General features: G+C 37.9%; 1 protein-coding gene across 3 annotated transcripts in view; it reads right to left on the reverse strand.

Annotated features, from left to right (window-relative positions):
* Positions 1-302: 302 nt before the first annotated feature.
* PRCP (prolylcarboxypeptidase) overlaps positions 303-25,103 on the reverse strand; it is a 72,758-nt gene continuing 47,957 nt past the window's right edge. For all 3 annotated transcript variants that reach the window (XM_031018437.2, XM_006747567.3, XM_081798941.1), the window contains exons 5-10: positions 24,401-24,582; positions 24,012-24,169; positions 23,266-23,438; positions 12,921-13,085; positions 12,012-12,199; positions 303-1,053 (exon numbers count right to left, since the gene is read on the reverse strand). In XM_031018437.2, coding sequence (XP_030874297.2) covers positions 837-1,053; positions 12,012-12,199; positions 12,921-13,085; positions 23,266-23,438; positions 24,012-24,169; positions 24,401-24,582 — 1,083 coding nt within the window. In that variant the 3' untranslated portion in view covers positions 303-836. The remainder of the gene's footprint in view (positions 1,054-12,011; positions 12,200-12,920; positions 13,086-23,265; positions 23,439-24,011; positions 24,170-24,400; positions 24,583-25,103) is intronic.

The following is a 25,103-nucleotide window of genomic DNA, read 5'->3' on the forward strand; positions in this document are numbered from 1 at the left end:
TTGTCAGTGACTGCAGTATATAAAAGCTTGCTCAGATGTAAAAGCAAAAGCAAAACAGAGTCATTCTCCTAAACTGGCAAAATGTAACCAAATTACCACAAAACTGACCTGAGGAACAAAGAGAAATGGAGCAGAAAAAGGCCAGATTTCTTACTGGGAGTACCACAGTGGCAAATATCCCAGAACAGAGAAAAGCTGCCAAATAGAAGAGAGAAAATTAAAGGACTTTCCAAAAGCAGCCAAGCCCAGGGTACACAGCATTCCCAACAGCTGGAGTGAGCTTCAGAAGCAACACACAGGTATAAGGTCCAGCCTTACTCTTTATTTATAGCACAGTTCAAAGTCATTAAATCAAGTACAAAAGAAATGGCTTCCATTTCCTGGATTGGCTCGGACATCCTTCCTACCAGCTGCAATTACATCATTTTTATCTATTTTCTGCTTTTCTTTTTTTGGGGGGGAGGGATGGGGAGTGACAAATGGACCAAAGAGACTTTAACCTCAAAACCAAGAGAAAGCCCTGCTTGCAGAGAAACAAAAGAAGTGACTCTCCCTCTTGTGAAAGGCAGTCAGGAACTCTGCTCCAGTTATGAGGGCCACTGATGGTGTAGGAAAGCTGTCACAAAGAGATTCTTCCTGGAGGTGGCGTGAAGATGGCGAGGACCCGGGATGTGGGATGTCTGCCGTCACCACCGTCACCCTCTCTTCTATCTCAACCTTCGCCCCACCAAATCTAATGACAAACAAGGAAAAGTAATTACATGCAGAAAACCAAAGTGAATGGGAACATGGGTAGAATGAACATAAAAGAAGAAACTGAAAATGATCAAAATTGTTCAGTGCTTCTTTCTCTGATTGGCATAGAAATCTCTGATCCACTGCTTCATGTGTCTAACTTCCAAGGAGCGGGCTAATAGCACGGTCGTGGGATCAAAGGCATTTCTGGCTCGGAGATCTAGATGATGGGCCCCTTCTGGGATGGTGATTGCAACCAAGGTGTCTGTGATATCCTTGGTTACTCCACCTCCTGACCAGGGGTCTAGTTCACCATTGCTAAGTGAGGGAAAGAAGAAAAAATAAGATGGTTAGTTTTTCATAACTACACCCAGATAAGATAGGAGAAACCTATTATATGCATAACATCTAAAATTACAAGTTCATAACCTGGGGTATTTGATATGAGGATCTAATCTGTCATATAAAAAGCTGCTTCATGCTGGAGTTTTATAACATTTCTGCAACCAGGTGCAAGAAACAGAATCAGAGAAGGCTGAAGGTGGTGCTCCATGAATCAACCCAGATTACACTAGGACTTGGAATTCAGAAGGCTGAATTTCAATCCCGGCTTCAAATGCTAGATGACACACAAGCTACCCGACTCCGTTTCCTCATCTGTTTAAATAGAGATAATAAGGCCGACCTCCTAAGGTGTTATAAAGGTTAAACCAGATGGTAGATGTGGTTGTACTGAATAAGCACAAGTGTCAGGCACAGAGGAGTCCTTCAATTAATACCGGTTTCCTTCTTTTCTAGGACCCAACTACCAGAATGATTAAAAACAAAACAAAACAAAAAAACCTCCCATATTTAAAAATGCTACTTATCTCAGCTTTAAAAAAAAAAAATGTTTTTTTTTTAAGATTTTATTTATTTATTTGAGAGGGAGAGAGAGCAGGAGGGAGAGTGAGCAGGAGAGAGGAGCAGAGGAAGAGGGAGAAGCAGGCTCCGCGCTGAGCAAGGAACCCAACATGGGGCTCAGTCCCAGGACCTAGGGATCATGACCTGAGCCAAGAGGCAGACGCTTAACCGACTGAGCCACCCAGGCACCCCTTTTTCTTTTTAAATAATATTTTCCTCTTAGTACAGTACTTTGGGAAATAGGATGGTAGAACTGAAAAAATTCCCCTGGATCTGGAATCAGAAACTTTGGGTATTACTCAAAGATCTTCATTTTATATTACCTTTTAAGTTAAAGAAATGGTATTTTATTAGTCTTGGCTGGTTCACACAACATTTCAGAATGATGTAAACAGGATCAGTCATTAAAACTGGCTATTTAGGGGCGCCTGGGTGGCTCAGTTGGTTAAGCGACTGCCTTCGGCTCAGGTCATGATCCTGGAGTCCCTGGATCGAGTCCCGCATCGGGCTCCCTGCTCGGCGGGGAGCCTGCTTCTCCCTCTGACCCTCCCCCCTCTCATGTACTCACTCTCTCTCATTCTCTCTCTCTCAAATAAATAAATAAAATCTTAAAAAAAAAAAAACTGGCTATTTAGTTTAGCTGAGTAAAAACCCAATACTCCACTGATAGCATTCTTAATATTAACAGCTTTGTTAAGATATAATTCCCATCACAAAAATCACCTACGTAAATGTACAGTTCAATGGTTTTTAATATGTTCAGAGTTTACAACCATCACCACAATCAATTTTAGAAAACTTCATCACCTCAAAACAAAACCCATACTCATGGCAGTCAATCCCTATTCCCCTCCCCCATACCTCCTCGCTCTCAGCCCCAGACAACTACTAATCAACTTTCTACCCCTATAAATTTGCCTTTACATTTACATTTCATATAAATGGAATTATATAATATGTAGTCTTTCGTGACTGACTTATTTCACTTTGGCATAATGTTTTCAAGTTTCATTTATGTTGTATCATGTATCAGTACATTATTCCTTTTTAATGCCAAATAATATTCCATTGTATGGATATATCACATTTTATTTATCCACTCATCAGATGCACATGCGTATTGTTTCCACTTTTTGGCTATTATGAACAACATTGGTTCTATGAACATTTGTATACAAGTTTTTGCATGGGTGCAGGCTTTCATGTCTCTTGGGTATATACCTAAGAATGGAATTTCTGGGATATATGGTGACTTAACCTTTTAATGTACTGTCAAACTTTTTCCAAAGTGGCTACACTATTTTACATTCCCACTAGCAACATATTGTTTCAGGATTTCTTTTCCTTTAGTGCCCATGGTTCTTGGTCACACCACTTCAAAGAATGAAGAGGTAGACCCCATAAACAGTGGTGGGCAGCAAAGCAAAGTTTATTGATAGCACAAAGCTCGCAAAGAGGGAGAGCACCTGAGAGGATTGCCCTCAGAGTTTCTAAGTCCAGGCATTTTTATGAGATTTCTGGCAGGTTGATTTAATCTGATTAACCCTCCATGCACCTGTCACCCTATCAAGTTTTTGTCCACACACTCATCTACCTATCAGGTAGTTGTTCATGTGGGAAAGAGTGGAGGGCTCCTTCCAGAGTGGTGTTCGAAGCCTTAGGGATCAAGAGGACTGCAGCCACCACTGCCCTAAGGCATGCTGGTCAGTCGCAGGCCACCAGATCAAGCTCTTTGCTTAAATATCATAAATGTCATAGAAATTCAGAACCCTGAGATTGTAACCTGAACTGAAGGTAGACGCTTAACCAACCTGAGCCACCCAGGCGCCCAAAAAAATGTTTTGGCAGTGGCGGGATTCAAACCCACGTCCCTGAAGAGACTGGAGCCTTAATCCAGCGCCTTAGACCACTCAGTCACGCTACATACCACCTGAGGACCCTGAACCAAGAGTAGTTTCCTCTTAGAACAGGGCCCCCCTTTCCCCTGCCTGTCTTTCTTCCGACTATCCTCCATTAATATAAAGGTTCCAATTTCTCTATATCCTTGCCAATACCTATTATCTTTTTGATTATAGTCATCCTATGTGGGTGTGAAATGGAATTTCACTGTGGTTTTGATTTGAATTTCCCAAATGACTGATGGTATTGAGCATTTTTTCATGTGCTGAATGGCCAGGTATATATCTTCTTTGAAAAAATATATATTCAGATCCTTGACTGTTTTTAAATCGAGTTATCAATTAAAATCATTTGATCCATTTTGAGTTAATTTTTTTGTATGGTTATGAAATAGGGATCCAACTTCTTTCTTTGGCTTGTGAATATCCTTTTCCCAGCATCATTTCTGGTAAAAAAAACTATTCTTTCCCCAATAAATTGTCTTGGCCCTTGTCGAAAATCAATTAACCATACACATAACAAGGGTTGATTTCCGGACTATCAATTCTCTTTGAAAGATCTGTATGTCTTTCTTTATGACTGTATAATAATGTATTGATTATGGTAGCTTTATAATAAGTTTGAAATGAGGAAGTATGAGTACTTCGAATTTGTTCTTCCTTTTTAAGACTGTTTTGGCTATTCTGGGTCCCCTATATTTTTATATTAATTTTAAGATCATTCTGTCAATTTATGTGAAAAAAACAGCTGAGATTTTTATAGAGATTGCACTGAATTTGTAGATCAATTTGTGGAATATTAACACCTTACCAATATTACCTCTTCCACAAGAACATGAGATGCCTTTCCATTTATTTAGATCTTTAATTTCTTCCAACAGTGTTTTGTAGTTTTCAGTGTATTAAGTCTTATACTTCTTTTGTTAAACTTATTCCTAAGTATTTTATTCTTGATGCTATCGTAAATCAAATTGCTCCCTAGCATTAACTCCACACCTGCATAGAGTGGTTTAGAGTTTACAAAGCCTTTCACATTTGACCATTATAACAACTGTGTGAGGTTTAATTACAACTCTTTTATAGATGAGAAAACTAGTATCCAGACAAATGAAAAGACTTGTTCAAATCATTCAGCTAGAAATGGCAAATCTGAGACACAAACTCAGGCCTTGTAACCCCAGTCCAATGCTCACTCTTATACTACATTGCATTTCATGGATACAGGTTGGAAATGAACAGCACATATCCTCTTGACTTGTGTGGTGTAGAGTAAGAAGAGCATGAGCTTTGGGATTAGACACACCTGGGTTCCATTCCTAGGTCTGCTTCTCTCCTTCCTAATCTCATGGAAGTTTAGATTCCTCAAATAAAACAAAGACTGAAATTCCTGGATTTAAGATCACTTTCCCCTGGTACTGCACTTCTTGATATATCTTTATCTACATATCACTTGATTTCACTTACAGAACATTTTTATGTACATTCTGACATTTGTCTCATGTACATCCCATCTTGCTGACACAAAGCCTGAAATAACAAATCTTTAGGGTCACATTACAGATATATGAAATGGTTCCCATAATCTACATAATCATTTTTTTTCATTTTTAAAAGTCTCATCTTTAAGTACAATCTATATACAGATGACTATCAAATAATATCTTTAGCAAGGACCTTTCCCCTAACCTTGAAAAGCAAAATCTTACTTGACATTTTTACATGGAAATCTAATTAGACACCTCAAACTTACCAGGTCCAAAACAGAGCTCTTAATACTCCCAACTCCCAACCAGCCCTCTCACTATCTTCCCAATCTTTGTTAAAAGCAACCCTATCCGGGGGCCTGGGTGGCTCAGTTGGTTAAGTGACTGCCTTCGGCTCAGGTCATGATCCTGGAGTCCCGGGATCGAGTCCCGCATCGGGCTCCCTGCTCGGCGGGGAGTCTGCTTCTCCCTCTGACCTTCCTCCCTCTCATGCTCTCTCTCTCTCAAATAAATAAATAAAATCTTAAAAAAAAAAAAAAAAAAAAGCAACCCTATCCTTCTAGTTGGTTGGGCCAAAAAGTTTGATGTCACTCTTTAACCTTCTCTTTCTTTCACGCCCAATGGGTCAACAATTCCTGTCAGTTATATCTTCAAAAATATATCTAGAATTTCAACACTTCTCGCTGCCCCCACTGCCACCACTCTGACCCAAATCACCATTATCTCTAGCCTAAATAGTGTTTTAACTGATCCTCCAGCTTTTATTCTTATCTCCCTGCTTAGAGCAGCCAATTTGATCTGGTTAAAACCTGAATTAGATTATGTCACTTCGCTGCTCAAAACACTTGAGTTTTCCCATTTCACCCAGACTAAAAACCAAAATCTTTACTAGGATCTACAAGTCTCTACATAATCTGGGCCCTCTGTGGCCTCTGATTTTCTCTCCTGCTACTCTCTCCCTCATTAGTTCCACTCCAGCCACACTGACCTCCTTACTATACCTGGAAGAGAACATGGTAAGACATTTACCTCTCAAGGCCTTTGCCCTTGCTTACTCCTCGGTTTAGAGTGTTCTTTACCTCCACCAACCCCATGGCTCTCTTCTTCCACTAGTTCATTTTTCAAAAGCTCCCCCTTGGTGAGGTCTTCCTTGGTAACTCTCATCTAAAATTGCAAACTTGGGGCGCCTGGCTGGCTCAGTTGGAAAAGCATGTGACTCTTGATCTCAGAGCCATGGGTTCGAGCCCCACATTCACTGTAGAGATTACTTAAGTAAATAAAAGAAATAAAATAAAATAAAATTGCAAACATTTTCCCTCCTCCAGACATTTCACGGCCTCTCCCCTGGTTTATTTTTCCTCCTTAGCACTTAGCTCCTTCTAACGTATTTATAGGTACAATCTTTACCTATCTCTCCAACTAGAACTCCAGGAGGGCAGGGATTTTGTCTCTTTTGATTATTACTATATCCTCAGTGCCTAGAACCAGGCCTGGCACATGGTAAGAGTCAAATATTTATTGAATGAATGAAAAAAAAAATGTAAGTGTCTAGTTGTCTGCGGCCTTGTACTAAATGCCCTACAAAGATATCTATAAATGTATGTATGCAAGTTCAGGAACATGAAATCACTTCAGTACTTTTTACATGGGAAATCAGAGTTAATATAAGTGATTAATATAAATATAAAGAGACTGACCTTCACCTGTGTGTAGTAGTGGCAAGAACAATTAACTAAGAAGATCTAAGTTTTATACCCTTACCAGCCCATGACCATGGGTAAGTCATCTAACCTCTGTGAACCTTAATTACCACATGTATTACAAAGAAATACATTTTATATTTTTAAAGATTTTTTTTATTTTAGAGAGAGAGAGGAAGAGAGAAAGCAGCAGGGAAGGGCAGAGGGAGAGAGAGAATCTCCAGCTGACGCCCCCCTCAGCCCAGAGCCCGTGATGGGGCTCAATCTCTTGACCCATGAGATCATGACCTGAGTCAAAACCAAGTCAGGCGCTTAACCAACTGAGCCACCCAGGCGCCCCCCGAAAAAATTTTTTTAAAGAAAAGATAATGTCCCTCCGTCACAGAAATACTGTGAGGTTCAAGTTAAATAATAATGTGACAGTAAGGTATAAACTATAAAATAATACACAAACATACAGTATTATTATAATTATTATTATCATATTCTGTAAGCATGAAAAGTTAATACTTCTGAGAAGTAAATGAATCATGAAAAAGAATGTGAAAGCATGTCTCACAGAAATCTGGCCAGAAAAGTAATGTGATCAACTTTTTCCAGGTAAATGTACAAACAAAATAAGAAAAGAGGCACTAGGTACATTGTGTGTGTGTGTGTGTGTGTGTGTGTGTGTATGTGTATTTGAAATACAATTTTAAGCTCCCTGTTCTAGGGGCGACTGGGTGGTTCAGTCGGGTTAGCGTCCGACTCTTGGTTTCAGCTCAGGTCATGATCTCATGGGTCATGGAATCAAGCCCACCATGGGCTCCATGCTCAGAAGGAATTATCTTCAACTCATATGCTCCCCCCAACTCATACGCTCACTCTCTCTCTCTCAAATAAATAAATCTTTAAAAAAAGAAGGCCCTGTTCTATTCTCACCACACCTCTCTTTAGAAACAAAATTAATTCAATTGCAACTTAACAACTTCATTCTTGGGAGAAAAAAAAAAAATCACTCCAAAGATGTAGATTTTTGATTTTGTTAAAAACAAAAAGGATAACTCACATGCAAAATAGCAGCCTTAGTTTTCAACTACCAGATAAATTCTTAAAATAAACTACAAGGGGTTAGATTCTCTTATGTGAACAAATAGCCTTTATCATTATTCCAATTTGACAGGACCAACCCAGATAGGAAACTCTCCATTATTTGCAAAACAAAAAAGCCATCCCAACAGCCACATAATAAGCAAACTGCATTTGATTTAAAAGGTCATCTGAATCAGCCCAGTGGCTTAGCAACAGTGTTTGGAGTTGCTGAGAGACCCAAGATGCACATGGACTTGAATTTCTTGGTCCTAGACACGTGAAAGCTAAACCAGCTACTGGGACATTTACCAAAAAAAAAAAAAAAATACTGGCTTTCATGAGAGAGTCTAGATGCCTGGATAAAATTCCCAACAGCAAGCTTCTAATCACTGGCAACAATTAATTTGCCTGAGAAATGATATTAAACTAACCAGCTCCTCAGGGACTCCCTTTTGGATTTATATTTAAATAACTGAGTATGACCATTGGTAAGATAATTTGTTACCAGTTGGGGTTGGGGGAAAAATAAATCCTTCTAACAAAACAACTGTGGAATAAAAAAAATTACTGAAATGAAACAATTAATGGCTACTATTTATTAAGTCCTCATTCATTCAACAAATGTTTACCGAGTGTGTATGATGCATTCAAGAGTGAGCAGACAAAATCTCTGCCCTCATGGTGCTTACTTCCATGACAATCTATTTACTCATTAAAGTAACCCTGTTTCGTAGTCATTTTTACTAACTTAAACAAATTGGCAATTTGCCTAAGGCTATACAGCTAACTTGGTCTCCTTGACTTAAAAGCCCAAACTTTTCATTTAACTGACAAACCTCCTATCTGATAAACACAGACTGAAATTTCCATTCAGAAAAGCGGTCACAACTGGATTTGTGTGAGATGACCTAAGGAGAGAGGCATGGACACAAAGATACTTTACACCTGGTTCCTTGGACATTTTCTTACTCATCAACCAAAACCTTTTTCTAGCTGGTAGCCACTAAGTAGACAGAACAGAGACACCTAAGGCTGTTTCTTTACTTTGGGAATGTGTTTTCTTCAGAAAAGCAGGAAATTTTTTAATTTTTTACTTTAAAATTTTTACATTGGATTTCTGACACCTAGCAACATAAAGATTTCTTTTTTAAAAATAGACTTGCCACGGGACGCCTGGGTGGCTCAGTCGTTAAGCGTCTGCCTTCGGCTCAGGTCATGATCCCAGGGTGCTGGGATCGAGCCCCGCGTCGGGCTCCCTGCTCCGCGGGAAGCCTGCTTCTCCCTCTCCTATTCCCCCTGCTTGTATTCCCTCTCTCGCTGTGTCTCTCTCTGTCAAATAAATAAATAAATAAATAAATAAATAAATAAATAGACTTGCCACTGCAAAAAGATAAACCAGTATCTTCACATAGTCCTGCCTTTAAACTTTCATATGCCTCCGAAGCCTTTCTAAGCTTTGTATTTTGTTCCTTGTTTTTATCAACACACACATTTCTTGGGCATCCAATATGTGTCAGTCACCAGAGTAAGTGTTAAAGGCACAGCTATGATTAAGACAAAGTCTCTGTCATTGAGAAAGTTTACAATCTCATGGGGCAGAAAGAAACACAAATAGATAATTTCCATACAGAGTGCTAAGTGATATTCACAGACCTAGGGGAGCTAAGGGATTGGGGGAAATCTAACCTTCCTGGAGGACTCAGGGAAGGTTTCTTGGATGCCTGAGTCTTAAGAAAGGGAGAAAAAGAGGAAGGGAAAGGACATACAAAGACAAAAAGTTCCCTGTGGCTAGGACATAAGTACAAGGCAGAGAGTGTATTTCCATTTATACATTCAACAAATATTTTTTGAGCATATGTATTTGTCAAATCTGGGCCAAATACTTCCTTGGGTTAACTCTTTTTTTTTTTTTTTAAGATTTTTACTTATTTATTTATTTGACAGAGAGAGACACAGCGAGAAAGGGAACACAAGCAGGGGGAGTTGGAGAAGGAGAAGCAGGCTCCCCGCGGAGCAGGGAGCCCAATGCGGGGCTGGATCCCAGGACTCTGGGATCATGACCTGAGCCAAAAGCAGACGCTTAACGACTGAGCCACCCAGGCGCCCCTCCTTGGGTTAACTCTTAAGCATCACACAACACTGTGCAGTGAGTGGTATTATTATTAGCATTTTACAGAAAAAAGACTGAGGATCCAAGAGCTTAAGTAGTTTTATTTAAAACAGCTCATTCGACCTTTGCACAGTTCTGTTAGAAAGTCCCACCTTAATACGCAGTTAAGTTTCTAACAGTTATAATTTCCATTTCTTGGCTTCAGTTCTATTCTCCAAACTTTTCTCACAAAATATGCCCCCTTCCCCAATGATGATGATGATTTTGATAGCCTAAGCAAAATAATATAAAAGGGCAAACAGATAACTAAAATACACATCTATAATGGCTGAATCCAATAAAAGAGGATTTAACCCAAACTCATATATTAAAACCTTCATACAAGGATTTAAAGACTCTGCAATTCAACTTGAACTTCAGCTTTATAAGGTCAAAGCAAGGAAGGATGAGCTTAAAGTACCAGCATGCTACCAAAATCCATTTAAATACTATATGGAGATAAATTACCAAAGAAAAACAAGAAATTGACAAAGTACTTCCTCTTCTGAGGAACAAAAATGAACCTGGACACCCAAAGTTGTGTTTAAGCCTTTTATAGTCCTCTAGGTCCCTTCATGTTTTCCTGATTTCACACACCCTACTTTGGCACAGTTTCCTTAAATAATCTATATTTATATAGATTTATTTGCTCAACCATCACTTTATAAGGTTGAAGCTGAAGAGTATAGTTTTGAAGAATCCTACTGAGAACAAGAAACACAACTTAAAGAAATTAAATGAAAGAATCTTTAAGTTTCCCATTTAAATGTTTCACCTTTTATTTGGGGCAGGTACCCTGTTGGGTGAGCAAACAGCATGAATCTAATAAGACAGAGGCTCTTTTGGGCCCCTGGGTGGCTCAGTTGGTTAAGCAACTGCCTTCGGCTCAGGTCATGATCCTGGAGTCCCGGGATCGAGTCCCGCATCGGGCTCCCTGCTCAGCGAGGAGCCTGCTTCTCCCTCTGACCCTCCCCCCTCTCATGCTCTCTGTCTCATTCTCGCTCTCTCAAATAAATAAATAAATCTTTAAAAAAAAAAAAAAAAAGACAGAGGCTCTTTTGCAAAGTGGGCAGTGCCACCACCCTAAATCTAGAGAATGATCCTTCAGCTATTGGCCATGTCCAGAAGGCCAAATTTGACTCTCATTACTGAAATGAAACAATTAATGGCTACTATTTATTAAGTCCTCATTCATTCAACAAATGTTTACCGAGTGTGTATGATGCATGTAAAAGAATGACATTTACAGTTTAAATAATGGCTCCAGGCTAAGAAGTATATATGCTATCTCTCTACTATTTCCATGTAGATTTGGGGAAATTTTTTGAGTAATTTGTTGTTATCTTAAGAGCTGAGAACCTAGTGTTCAAACCAAAATATGGAAATTTTAAAGTCACAATCAGATACACATAGGAGTCTACTCAATTAAGTCTGACATGAGCCAATACCAAATACATCCCTTCTAAAGAAGCAGTGTAACACAGAAGAACAAACACAGGTTTTGTAGTCAGACAGGCCAAGGTTGAAATCTGGCTTCATCACTTAGTAACTACAACAAAGCTAGATGAGGTCTGGCAAGTGACTGAACACAGTGACCTTCAATTTCCTCCTCAGTAAAAAGGGGACTATAACAACTACTTCACACGACTGTTGTGAGGATTCAATTAGGCCATTTATTTAAAGTGCCTCACATAGTGCCTGAAACAGAACAGAGTAGGTACCTCAAAAGTATTTGTTGAATAAATATTAAAAAACCTTTATTAATAACAATAGTAACAACAGCAACACAAATTGAGAGCAGCAGATGATGCTTCATTTTGTGCTAGCGTTTTTTAATAAAATATTTAAATTTTGTTGCTATTATTCTTTTTAAGCCTTTAAGCATGTTGGTAATAGAATATAAAATTGTATCTCTTACGCAGAGTCCTCTGTCTTTCAAGGAAAGACATGATGAATACCACTATTGCATTCTATATTGTTTATTGTCAGCATTTTTCTTGTTCTATCTTCTCAGCTATTCTACAAATGTCTCCATCAACCAAAGATTTCCTTTGCATCAGTAAAAACTCACCTAAAAATGATGTTCGTGTGTGAACTGATGTTTTTGCCTCCATACATAGTAATGATCCAGGCAGGCCTCGGTCTTACACCCCACTGTTTAAAACAGTCCTCAGAAAATTCCCTCAAGTTCCATGAGTGAGGTTCAAACATGTCATCAATACCATTAGTACAAAAAGGCATGACCATTTCTGTGCAGGCCTAAAAAAGGAAACCAAAAGGGAATCCAGTAAGAAAATGAGCCACAGAGTTAAATAAATTATCCAAAGTCATACAGCTAGTAGTAGCAAAGCTAGGGTTTGAACTCAGGCAGTCTGACTCCAGAGCACCTGCTCTTTACCTCTGTCATACCACCTCTCATTATTCCTGGAAAGGCTCAGCTGAGAAGTTACAAAAGTTAGGGCTAAATATTTTTCCTTTGTAAACTGCTTTCTTTCACATCTATTATCATAAATAATCATCAAAACAACTCTGGAGGGAAAGTATTATTACTAGTCTCATACAGATGAAGGAATGGAGGCTCAGGGAGAGTCAAGTTAGACTGCCCTTCTTTTCTGTAACCATAAAATGCTTCCTTTATAGGACTTACCAAGATCTACTGTAATATAAGTATCTTTTTCACTGAGCTATATTTGAAAGAGAGATCATGTCCTATTTATCTTCGTACCTTTGCAGCCTAGAATGTTGTGTGACATGCAGTAAGTACCCAGAATATATTTGGTGATGATTAAATACAGGAAGGAAGGAAGGAAGGGAGGGAGGGAGGGACGGACGGACGGACTAACTTATCCATGGTCTCACAGTGTAAGATAATGGAGCCCAGATTTGGATCCAGGTTAGTGACAAAATCTCATGAACTCTGTTACAGTACAACCATATCAGTGAAAAGTGGGTTCCACTTGAGGAAATAATACACACTTACCTGATAGCTCCAACCCTGGGTTCCCAGACTGCTAGTTGTTGTCTCTGATATATTCAAGCAGCTCGCCTGGCCTGAATAATTGTAATAGACATTCAGAGCTTGGAAAATATTCTGCAGAAGCTGTGCATCAGATACACTGGGATTTTTCAAATACTGGCACACTACCTGTCATTTTAAAGAGATGTAAAGGAAGAAGAGTCAGGATATATTTATAAAATCATAATTTTTAGTGAAAAAAAGAATATGATTTTGATTTGCCTATAAAACAATCTTAAACATCTAATAGCACTGCTTGACAATTTTTATCTCTTGAGTATAATCCTGTTCATAAATGAATAAACCATTACTCTGCAAGTATAAAATTTAAATTACTCTCTTAGCTATAGAAATAAATTAAAGTCATTTGCATGGTATGCGAAGTCCTCCACATCTACCACTGTAGCCTTATCCTTTGTTCCAGTCTAGCAAAACCATACCCACCACACCAGGCTCTTTTTCTCCTCTTTGCCTTTACTCACCCTGAAATACCTTTTTCCCACTCTCCCACTCCATTAATGTTTGGCAAACACTAATTCATTTTACATGATATTTAGCTCAAGTATCACCTCCTCTATAAGGCCATCATTAGCTATGCCCTCAAGTTGGAAAGAACTAAATCACTCCCTTTGTGCTTCTACTTATGCCATGTACTTGTTTCTAGCAGAGCCCCTATAACACGGCACTGTACTCATTTGATTCCAGAACATCTCACTCAGCACTTAGCAAAGTATCTGGCAACTAAATACATTTTTATGAAACTGCAAAATTTATAAAATTTCTCATGGAAAAATGATACCAAGCTCCAACGTCTGTGGTGTGATAAGAAGCATACCAGGCAGCAACCCAGCTTCCAAATATTCCTATCACTAGACTATAATCAGCACCTGAAATTCTAGTATTAAAAATCATAGACAATACTCGGGGTCAGGAGTGAAGGCATGAGTGACTAGACAGGGGCACGGGGAACTTTCAGGGGTAGGGAAATATTCCATATCCTCATAGACAACAAACAGTTATACAACATACAACAGTTTACTGCAATTTGTGCAATTCACTGTATATAAATTTTATCTAAAAAAATCATAAACAAATACTGAACTCTAGTTAATGATGATAAAGGTGAAGTGTTCAAGAGAAGTGTACTGATATCTGCAACTTACTTTGAAATGCATTTAAAAAATAAAATGGAATGAAGGATAGAAGGATGGCTAGGCAAATATATATGTGCTAAATCAAATATAGCGAAATACTTTTCTAGAATTTAGGTGGTATTTTATGGTTGTTCACTACCTAATTATTTTAATGTTTCTATATTTGAAAATTTTCACAATAAAATGTTGGGGGGAAATCACAGGCAATGAAATCACAGTGGAAAAACAACAGCTATTAATTACTGAGTTCTGGGTTTACAACCATTATATCATACAGTTCTCAAACAATCTTATCAGATATATTATCGTCCACTATTTTACATAGAGAAACTGAATCTTAAGTTAAACCACTTTATTCGAGGCCCCTCAGCTAGTAAATGTTAAGATCTAGATACAACCCCAGATCTCTCTAGTTATGAAATACACATCTTATTCATTATGCTACACAGCTTAGAAAGCATCCCTTGTAAAACTGCAAATAGCCACGATGGCACGGAAAACACATTCATTAAGCTTGCATCCTCTACTAACACCTTGACAAGAAGTCAGTGATTGGTCCTTTCTCATTTCATAGGGAAAAAATGTATACAGTAGGCAAGTTCTGATTAAGAGAAAGAGAGAGACGTCCAGAGAAGAAAAAGCCAAGAAATAAAGAGTCTAGTTACTCTACTTCAGGGAGAGACTCTGGGCAGCAGAAGCCACAAGGCCTGGGCTGGAGACGTGCTCCCACTCAGGAAAGGAGGACACTGAGAAAGGAAGTGAACAGCAGAAAGCAAACCCAGCCTCTCATCACAGTTTTGCTTAGGACCAGTTTCCAGCAACACTTTTCTTTTTTTTTTTTTTTTTAAAGATTTTATTTATTTATTTGACAGAGAGAGAGAGACAGCAAGAGAGGAAACACAAGCAGGGGGAGTGGGAGAGGGAGAAGCACCTGAGCCGAAGGCAGACGCTTAACAACTGAGCCACCCGGGCGCCCCTACAGCAACACCTTTCTGATAAAAAAGGGAAATGTGAAAAGGCAGAAGAAATGAATCAGGGAAAATTCAATGTCTCTCTCCAAATGCATTCAGCACAAAAATATTTTTGTAAAATGTTAAATGGTACTTTGTGAAAAAAAGGTTTCATAATCAAATAATTTTAAGAAATGTTATATTGGCAAATGTGAACAGTTTACTTGACTGCAGGGTTCCTCAGGGCCTTTAACATGCTCAACTGCAATGTGGCTTTCCAAAAGGAAGACAGAGTGTGCACTATTCCCAGTAAGTTTTGGAAATAACAAGTGAAAGAAAAGTCAGAAATTAAGATGTCCAAATAACTTGGATATACCTTAAAAAAGTAACAGCGATTAAGGAGGGTATGTGTTGTGATGAGCACTGGGTGTTATATACAACTAATGAATCATTGGACACTACATCAAAAACTAATGATGTACTATATGTTGACTAACTGAACATAAAAAAATTAAAAAATAAATTTAAAAAAGTAACAGTGAGGTCATAAGAATAATATACACCTGAAAAGGTGTACATAAAGAAACAGAATTGAGCAAACCTATCAAGCCTAAAGGAATAAGAAAATGCAAGCTGAAGAAAAAAGGCAAAACAGTGTTTTACTATTCTGACAACTTTCAATTATTCATGGTAGGTCAAAAAATACCTAATATTTGCATAGCACTTTTCTTTTTTTTTAAGATTTTATTTATTTATTTGACAGAGAGAGAGACAGCAAGAGCAGGAACACAAGCAGGGGGAATGAGAGAGGGAGAAGCAAGCTTCCCACGGAGCAGAGACCCCCGATGCGGGGCTCGATCCCGGGACGCTGGGATCATGACCTGAGCCGAAGGCAGATGCTTAATGACTGAGCCACCCAGGCGCCCCTGCATAGCACTTTTCTCAGAACATGTTCCTAAGAAATATGCCAATCAGAAACAAGAAAATATGGAAATCAAGAACCAATCACAGAATTTGTTAAACTAATTATTGCCAACATTTGATCAGCATTCCATATTGACTGTGGACACTAACAGTGGACTCAGCTCTTTCCAAATGCAGCATAAAACTATGGAATGGACCCATGAGATGCATAGAAGAGCATTAAGTTCAAGCATAGCTCGATAGATGAGGCAGGATGACAATGTAAGCTGGGCAGGAGGAAAAGGTAGTACTGATGAGCAACAATAAACAAGTAGCCTAAAACTCTGGAAAAGAAGAGTAGCAAGTTAAGTGTGACTCACATGCTGGCATCAGATCCCCTCTCAGAGCTAGAACACTGGCCCTCTGTCAGGCAAAGAAAAGGAGTCCCCCTGAATAGCCATCTCTGCAAACAGCAGTTACTGTCACTCCTTAAAAGACACAAGCATGGCTGGGGACCGGCACCAGCTGACAATACTTGGATTTCGGCAGCCCCAGTTACACAGAGAGAACATCATGGTCAGAAACTTGGCGTCTAATAGAAACTCCATGTCCAAATTAAGGCCACTCCTGGGTCTACTGTCCTCTGTGAGGTCAGGGCTCCTTTGGAGTACTGGGTCCAGTTCTGAGCACCACACTTTAAGAAGGACAATGACCAACAGAGAAATCAGGATGGGGAGTTGAGGAAAAGTTGAAGCAATCCTACAATTGCTCATTTGTATAATTTCCAATCTTTCATACTACAAAGGCTACAATAAATAACCCTGGGGCTAAATCTTTACATATATCCTTAATTGTTTTCTTGAGCTAATTGATTCAAAGGAAATAAACATTTTTTTAAAGATTTTGTTTATTTATTTGAGAGAGAGAGAGAGAGCAGCAGTGGGGAGGGGCAGAAGGAGAGGGAGAAGAAGGCTCCCCGCTGAGTAGGGAGCCTGATGCGGGGCTCCATCCCAGGACCCTGACTTGAGCTGAAGGCAGATGCTTAACCGACTGAGCCACCCAGGTGCCCCAGGAAATAAATACTTGTAAGGCCTCTGCTACATCCTGTCAAGCTGCCTTATAGAAAGAAAGTACCAATTTATAATTCTACTGGTACGCTAGATAATAGAAGGCCTAAAAAAATCACTCAAAATTTTTTTGTAAAATATTTACAAATTTACTAAGAGAATTTTATTATTTTAGTGCTCTTAAAGTTCCTTTCTAGCTCAAAACTTCTGTGAGTCAAAGCATCATCTTCTAGCATAAAGAACACAATCTCTACATATCTCTATGTACTTTCTTAACAATTATGGTAGTAAAGAATGAATGAAGTTTTCAAAAAAATACTGAAGTTATACTAGCGAAACCTCAGCACTATTTCCATGTTTATTCAAAAAGAGATAATTATGGGGCACCTGGGTCTCTCAGTCAGTTAAGTGTCAGACTCCTGATTTCAGCTCAGGTCATGATCTTGGGGTTGTGGGATCGAGCCCTGTGTTGGGCTCCACACTCAGCACAGAGTCTGCTTGTTCCTCTCCCTCTGCTCCTCTCTCCCCACCCTACTCGCACAAGCACTCTGTCTTTCTCTGTCTTTCTCTTCCCCTAGTTCTAAAATAAATAAATAAATAAATATCTTTCAAAAACAAAACACCAACAAAAAAAGAATAAAAGGAGATAATCATGTACTTTCATTAAAGATCCACAGAATGCACAAAACACTTAACATAAATGTTAGGTTGGAACCACATGAAATTGCCATGTTTATAAGTCAAACACAGTCAGATATCAGCTTCTGTGGTTCAACCTCATCTAATATCCACTTCACCGTAAGCCTGATAATTTGCAGTTATTAGCCAATTGATGAGTACAAGCACTTGGCCTACTGATTGTTTATTTAGGGGCTATGATCTACTCAGACAACAAGGAAAGAGTCTCTGCCAACCACTTCCATTCAGAATACTCACCACCCATGTAGCCTCTGTACTATATTTTCTATTTATTTTGTGGACACTATCAAATTAGCTTCTTCCAAACAATTTCTACATAAGGTATAGCATTTCTACTTATGCCATAAATTCACTGATATGAGGGCATCCGGGACTGAGGCTGCTAGTACAACTACTGAATATTCCTTGAGGTCAGGTACTTTCTCTACAATGACCCAGGGAAAAACATAAGGCCATTCCCATAACACAGAGAAGAAAACAAGCTCGGAGAGGTCTGGCTACAGATATACAATCTTAAAACTATGAATATAAGTTCTTAACCCAGACTTTGGCCACAAAGTCCTGGCATAACACTGTCCCTCTATTATTATATAATAACAATAGCTACTGTTATTATTATATAACTAGTATCAATTTAGTGCTTACTATACACGGGGTCCTATTAAATTCTCATAATGACCCTAATAAGCATTACAAATACTATACCCCCACTTTGCAGATGAGGAAACTAAAGCACAGAGAGGTTAAGAAACTTGCCCAAAGTCATATAGTCAGGAAGTGGCAGAGCTGGGATTCAAATGCAAGGCTCACTCTGGAACTTCCATTTGTAATAACCAACACTACACATACCCAACTTCAAAGTTGTAGTATAAGAGAAAAATAACAACACAAACGGTGCCTAAATATACCTGTAGTCTCATGCTTAATTTTTTAAGCAAATTTTTTTATTCTTAGATTATCTTTATATTTTTCTAAGTTTATTTGTCTTAGGTAAAAATTTTAATAAAAGGGGGCACCTGGGTGGCTCAGTCGTTAAGTGTCTGCCTTCAGCTCAGGTCATGATCCCAGGGTCCTGGGATCGAGCCCCACATCAGCCTCCCTGCTCTGCAGGGAGTCTGCTTCTTCCTCTCCCACTCCCCCTGCTTGTGTTCCCTCTCTCGCTGTGTCTCTCTCTGTCAAATAAATAAATAAAATCTTTAAAAAAAAAATTTAATAAAAGGGATTCTGTGGCAATATAAAAATCATAAACTTTTTTGGGGCACCTGGGTGGCTCAGTCAGTTAAGTGGCTGCCATCGGCTCAGGTCACGATCAAGCCCCGCATCGCATTGGGCTCCCTGCTCAGTGGGGGGCCTGCTTCTCCCTCTCCCTCTGCTGCTGGTCCCCCTGCTTACGCGCTCTCTCTCTTTCTGTGTCAAATAAATAAAATCTTTAAAAAAAAATCATACAACTTTTTTATTATGCAACAAAAAAACTGTAAAATACTAATTAATATGAGGCTCAAAAATCAACATATGAAATACTTAATTTACTTTCTATTTCCTAGAACAAAGGTGAACGTTCAGGAAAAAAACCTAAAAAGAGCATTACACATCCATTTTAAGAATTCTGGTTTTAAAGAGTATAGAAATAGATAGAATATTCCAATCTTAGTACCAAACTAATTAGCTCTGCACCCAAATATTTAGATTCTGCCCTTTGACCCCACATACACTAGAGAAAGTAAAGATAATTATTTGTTTAAAAACTTTATGTGTCCTCTTACCTATAAGGATAAGCATTTGAATAAGAGAAAGAAAAAGGGGGCAAAGAAATTTTTTTTTTAAAGAAGGAAAGATAGGTTAAAAAAAAAAAAGACCAACCTCCTCTCAGAAAGCATGGTTCATCCACATTAGAGAAAGGATTAAGCAGATACATTCAGCTTTTCTAACAGATTTTCTTTCTCTAAGGTTTCAATACGCCTCTCACACTCACAGATAATCACATTAGTTTTGTCATTAAAAGCTCTCTTTTCATAGAATGCACCTAAACCGCTTAAACCACCCAGAGAGGTCGCATACATTATCAAACACCAAGACAAACGGAAGAGATTTTCCATCTTATGTCTTATTATTTCACTCTATCTATCTGCATGCTCAGAAAGCTAAGTCAAAAGATTTGGTGAGTTATCAGCTAAAAACTTACTCAAAATAAACAACCTCTATAGTATCCTTAAAAACTGCTCTTTAAGCTGAGAATAGACCTAGTAGTTTTTATGCTGACAGAGCAGTCAAATGACAGAGAGGTTTTCTATTTCCCTTTTCTCTTCTTTCTTGTGTTCCCTCAGCCAAGTCCATGATTATTTCTGCATGAATGTTGCAGCTTCTGTTAACAGTAAACAAAAGCAAATGGAGTCCGAGTGTGCAAAGCCCACAAACAATTAAAAAGAATGATACTTGAGTTGACACGGAAAAGACATTCAATCACTGCCTATGGATCCTTCAGAACCATACAACGTCCAGGCAGAATTGGAAATCACCTACTTTTTTTCATAACCCAACTGTTACACATCTCACTATCCTAAGCCTGAGTTACAGACTTAGAAAAGGACGGCTGTTTGTCAGCCCTTTAAAAAGGAGGAAGTGTATCAGAGGGAGGAGGAGTCCTGGTTAAATGGAACTATCCAAGTGAAAGAGCGGTCCCCAACTGGGTAGTGTTCCTGGGATTAGTGGGTTGGGAGAACAGAGATGAGGTCAAGAAAGGAGAAATAGAATGAACAGTGAAAGAAAGTGATCTGAAGCTAAAAGTTTGGGAGGGAGACATGTAGTAGAAATACTCTGAAATCATATAGGATAAAACTGGAAATAGAGGCAATGGAAATTTCTCAAGCAGGGGGCAAAGAGAGATTTCTTTTGGTTGGGGTGCGGGCAAGAAACAGAGTCATAAATATAAGAAATCAAGAATTCCTTAATATGCCAAAAGAAAGGATAAAACCAGTAAGAAATAACTGAAGAGAATGACAAGAAGTAGTCCTGAAGAAAAGTAAAAGGTGATTGTCAGGCAAAGACACAAGTTACCTTGTCTTAAAAATAAACTTTTATAATGTATATATACAAAAGATAAAAGAAGGATTGTGCTAAATCAAAAACAGATGACAAAAGATTTGAGATATACTCCACTAACTTTGAGTGAATATTTAGGAGAGAGAAAGGATAGAATATTTACATTTAAGATGCAACAGCAAAATATCTCAAAAGGAACATTAAAGAAATGGGGAGAAAAGCAAAGTTAGTGTTCCTTGTTCCAAATCATAAACAAATGAACACTAAAAAGCCGTATTCCTCCGGCTTTTTCTAAATCAGGGGTCAGCATACTATAGCCCCCAGGCCAAATCCAGGCTACTGCCTGTTTTATAAAGTATTATTATGACACAGTGTTTCTCATTGATTTATATTTATATTGATTTATATATATTGATATATATTTGCTACTTTCTCGCTACAGCTGCAGAACTAATTGCGGCAGAAACCAAATGGCCCACACAACATAAAATATTTACTATCTAGTTCTTTACAAATAAAGTTTGCCAGTCTTTGTTCTAAATAACAAGGGAATGCCCCATATGTTTTTATAACCTGACAATTCATTTGTTCTTCAAGTGGGCATAAAAATGCAAACGTAATTCTCACTTTGTACAGAGAATACAGTTAAATCTGATAGTTGTCACAATGCGACTAGTGATCCACCCAAAACTTCAGCCAAATCCTCTCCTAATCCAGTGCAATATGGTAGAAGATCAGAGGCTCTCAACAATAGTAGACCCAAGTTCAAATCCCACTTTCACCGTCTCTTCACTGAGCTTAAATTTCCTCTCCAAAAAACTCCAAAAATGTCCTCTCCATTGTACTTCTTTTTCCTATATTACATAATTTCCTATATTATATTATTGTAATAATATATAAATAATATATATTATTTCCTATATTAACATATAGAATATTATATTATTATGGGGATTAAATGGGATAGCATATATGAAAGTGTTCTGCAAATAGTAAAATAATTTGGTTAAGGGATTATTAGCACAAAGACATATATGGAGGCCAACTGACTCAAATTTAGTTTTTTCTCATTATTTTGATCCAGGTTTTCTTACCATGAGAGAGATCAGCTCTTTTAAATAATTCTGTATTGTCTAAATTCAATTTAATTCAATACACATTTACCTCTGGCCTGCTATGTACAAGACATCCACTTGTCATTCTACTTCTTAGATGAAGAAAATTATCTCTAATAGCAAATGACCTTGTTCCATTTGGGTTACGAAGTTTTAAGCAAAATGTTCATTTAATATTAAGTTCAAAGGGACTGTGTTAAATTAAAAGTGTTTTGAAAACTGGTTCTCATATTATCAAGTCTATTTACATTTCCAGCACTCATTCTAGCTGTAGAATCAGTTATATTCTCTAAACTTAACCATCAAGTTGGCCAAACTTTGATTTTAAAACTAAGAAGAATGTTCTTTACAAAGAAATGCTTAAAAGAGGATACAAAATAAAGAATTTTGCCGTGTAAAGAACCTAAAAATTTATGATGTAATGTGTCTTCACACTTTCCAGAATGTTTTCACATCTAATATTTTATTTGATCCTAAGCACAACCCTACAGAGAACATAAGTATAATTATCTCATTTTGCAGAGGAAGACATGGAAGCTCAGAAGAAGACAGCCTTACCCAAGATCACACAGCTGGTAAATGGTAGTTCTAGATCAAGGATCCAGAGTCAGTACTCTTTCCACTCCACCCTGCTGCATGGAGATCACTCCTTTATGGTAAGTGTAGCACTCAGAACACATTAGCAGTTGACTGAATCATAGCACTGTGATAGCAATTGCCATTTATTAAGCACTAACCATATATGACATAGGTCTATGTGTCTCACATACATCACAAAGAAGTAATAAAGTAAATTGTCCATGCAAAGTGTACAGCACAAGACTTGGCACATAGTAATCATTCCATTAGCAGCAACTACTAGTCTTAGTTCCAATTCATACAACTCTATAATCTATACATTCTGTCTCCTTTATCCAAATGAGAGGAAACTGATGTTCAGAAAAGTTACATAATGGATGCCTGGGTGGTGCAGTTGGTTAAGCTGCCAACTCTTGGTTTGGGCTCAGGTGGTGATCTCAGGGTCATGAGATGAGCCCCGCATCAGGCTGTGTACACTCAGTATGGAGTCTGCTTAAGACTCCCTTTCCTTCTCCCTTACCCGTTCCCCCTCTAAAAAAAAAAATAATAAATCTTAAAAAAAAAAAGAAAGAAAGAAAAGTTAGGTAAGATGTCCAAGGTGAGTAACCAGAAAGTGACAGAAGCCAGGATTTCTGCCCAGGTTAGTCAAACCCAGAGCCCCTTTGTCACTGGAGAGTCCTTTGATGCTAAAAGTCACAGAAAGTACCAGTTTAAAAAACAAAACAAAATCCTGAAACTAATAGTACACTGAGAGAGAGAGAGAAGTTTGTATTAAAAGTGATGAAAGGACATTTTCCTGTTACCTTGATAGGCCAAGCAGGCAAAGGCTGTAAAAAGTCAGACTCATAAGGGTAGTCCACCATTGCCAGATTTATCCAGGTTTCAGAGATCCAGGCTTTCAAATGCTGGACATCCTGAGTATTTGTTAATGCGGTACATAAGTCAAGGTTTTCAGAAAGCCAACGCAAGCCAGCACCTGAGAACAGAATCACATTATTTGGAATCTAAAAAGCACTACTTGACAGAAGGCTTTACTTGGTATTTTAGAAAACTCAATCTTCTACACCATTTCTCCAAGAATGCTTTTTCAACATTCAATAAAATACTTTTAGAGCATTTGGATAATCCCATGATAAATAAGTTGTCTATCCTCACATGGAGTCTGCCAGAAATTATATGAAGTATTCCCTGTTTCAAAGATACTATTGAAATAAGTAAAAAGTAAACAAATGGAACACTAGAGAGCAATTAGAATGCGTAAACCACAACTAAATAAAACAAATGGATGTATCTGACATAGTGCTGAGCAAAAAACAGCAGACACAAAACATACACACTGTGTTCCTGATTATACTGGATGATGAGTATACTATTATACCATACTGATTATGTTTTCCCTTGTAAAAATTCATCAAGTGATGTATTTTGATTTGTGTACGTTTTTGTATGTTTTACTTAAATAAAAAGGTTACTGAAAAACTGAGAAGTGTTGAATTAACAAGTGAAGGATAAAAAACTTTGTGATTCCATTCTATTAATTAAAGCTTACCTGTTCTTGCGAATCGATTAATAGCATCCCAGGAGCTGCGAATGGTTTCTGAACAATTTGGACCACTTCTCTTAAAATCTTTAGTTACAATCTCCATAAATACACCACAAGGTACCAGATTACCAAAATGCCAGATGGGGGCAGAGGCTGCAAGAGCTCTAAATGGTGAGAAAAATAAGAAAGGAGAAAAGAAAAAAAATGTAACTCACTGAATTCAAATTTTAAAATTGAAACTGATACTGAACAAAAATGGTGAGAAAAATTACAGTTGCTAATGAGATAGAAAGTAGAAATATCAGTACAACAGAACATGTTTTACCCAAAACAAATCTCTAAGTATGCCTTGACAATCATTAAGAAGTGCTCATGTCCAACATAAATGCATTTACCCAACCACTATATGGGGATATTTCATCCTGAACCAGGCTGCAAGCATGCCACCGTAAGAGCCCCCTATGGCAATGACAGGTTGATTTTTAGCTCCTGGGATTGTTTTTTTCAAGTGTTTGATTAACACTGCAAAATCAGCCAGAGCTTGTTCTGATGTCAGAAAGTCCAAGTGTCTGGAATCCTAAAGAAAAGTAACAAAGAACACGTATAAATGTGCACATAATAGCAGCTTAGGCATAGCACAGATCCAGGAAAAAAGCCAGTCAGATAAGCTTTTCTCCAAATAAAATTTCTAGGCAATTGAGTTAAAATAACCAGTCAACATAATAGCAATGCTGATTTAAACAAATCATTAAAAAAAAATTATTTTAAGTTTGTGGGACAAACATAATGTATTTTGCATTTAAATATAATTTCTATTAAATGCTATTTACCAAAGATTTTGTTGAGGTTGTAGAAACAACAGAAACAAACTGTAACATTTAACAGCAAGTGTAACAGAATACAATTCTCAGCTTAAAGGACAACTGCTGTATTATAATTTTTATTTTAAAACTTGAAACATTTAAAATGGCTACCATACAGGCAAAGGTAGACCGAATCCTGTGAAAAACTGAAGAATCATCAATAAAAATAAATTTCATCCTCTCTAATCAGAAAGATAATTATTATGTCTGATATACCAACAACTGGAAATTACCC

This window comes from Leptonychotes weddellii, chromosome 11 (genome assembly GCF_054177405.1).
Source record: "Leptonychotes weddellii isolate Sample4059 chromosome 11, ASM5417740v2, whole genome shotgun sequence".
In the NCBI taxonomy this organism is placed as follows: domain Eukaryota; kingdom Metazoa; phylum Chordata; class Mammalia; order Carnivora; family Phocidae; genus Leptonychotes; species Leptonychotes weddellii.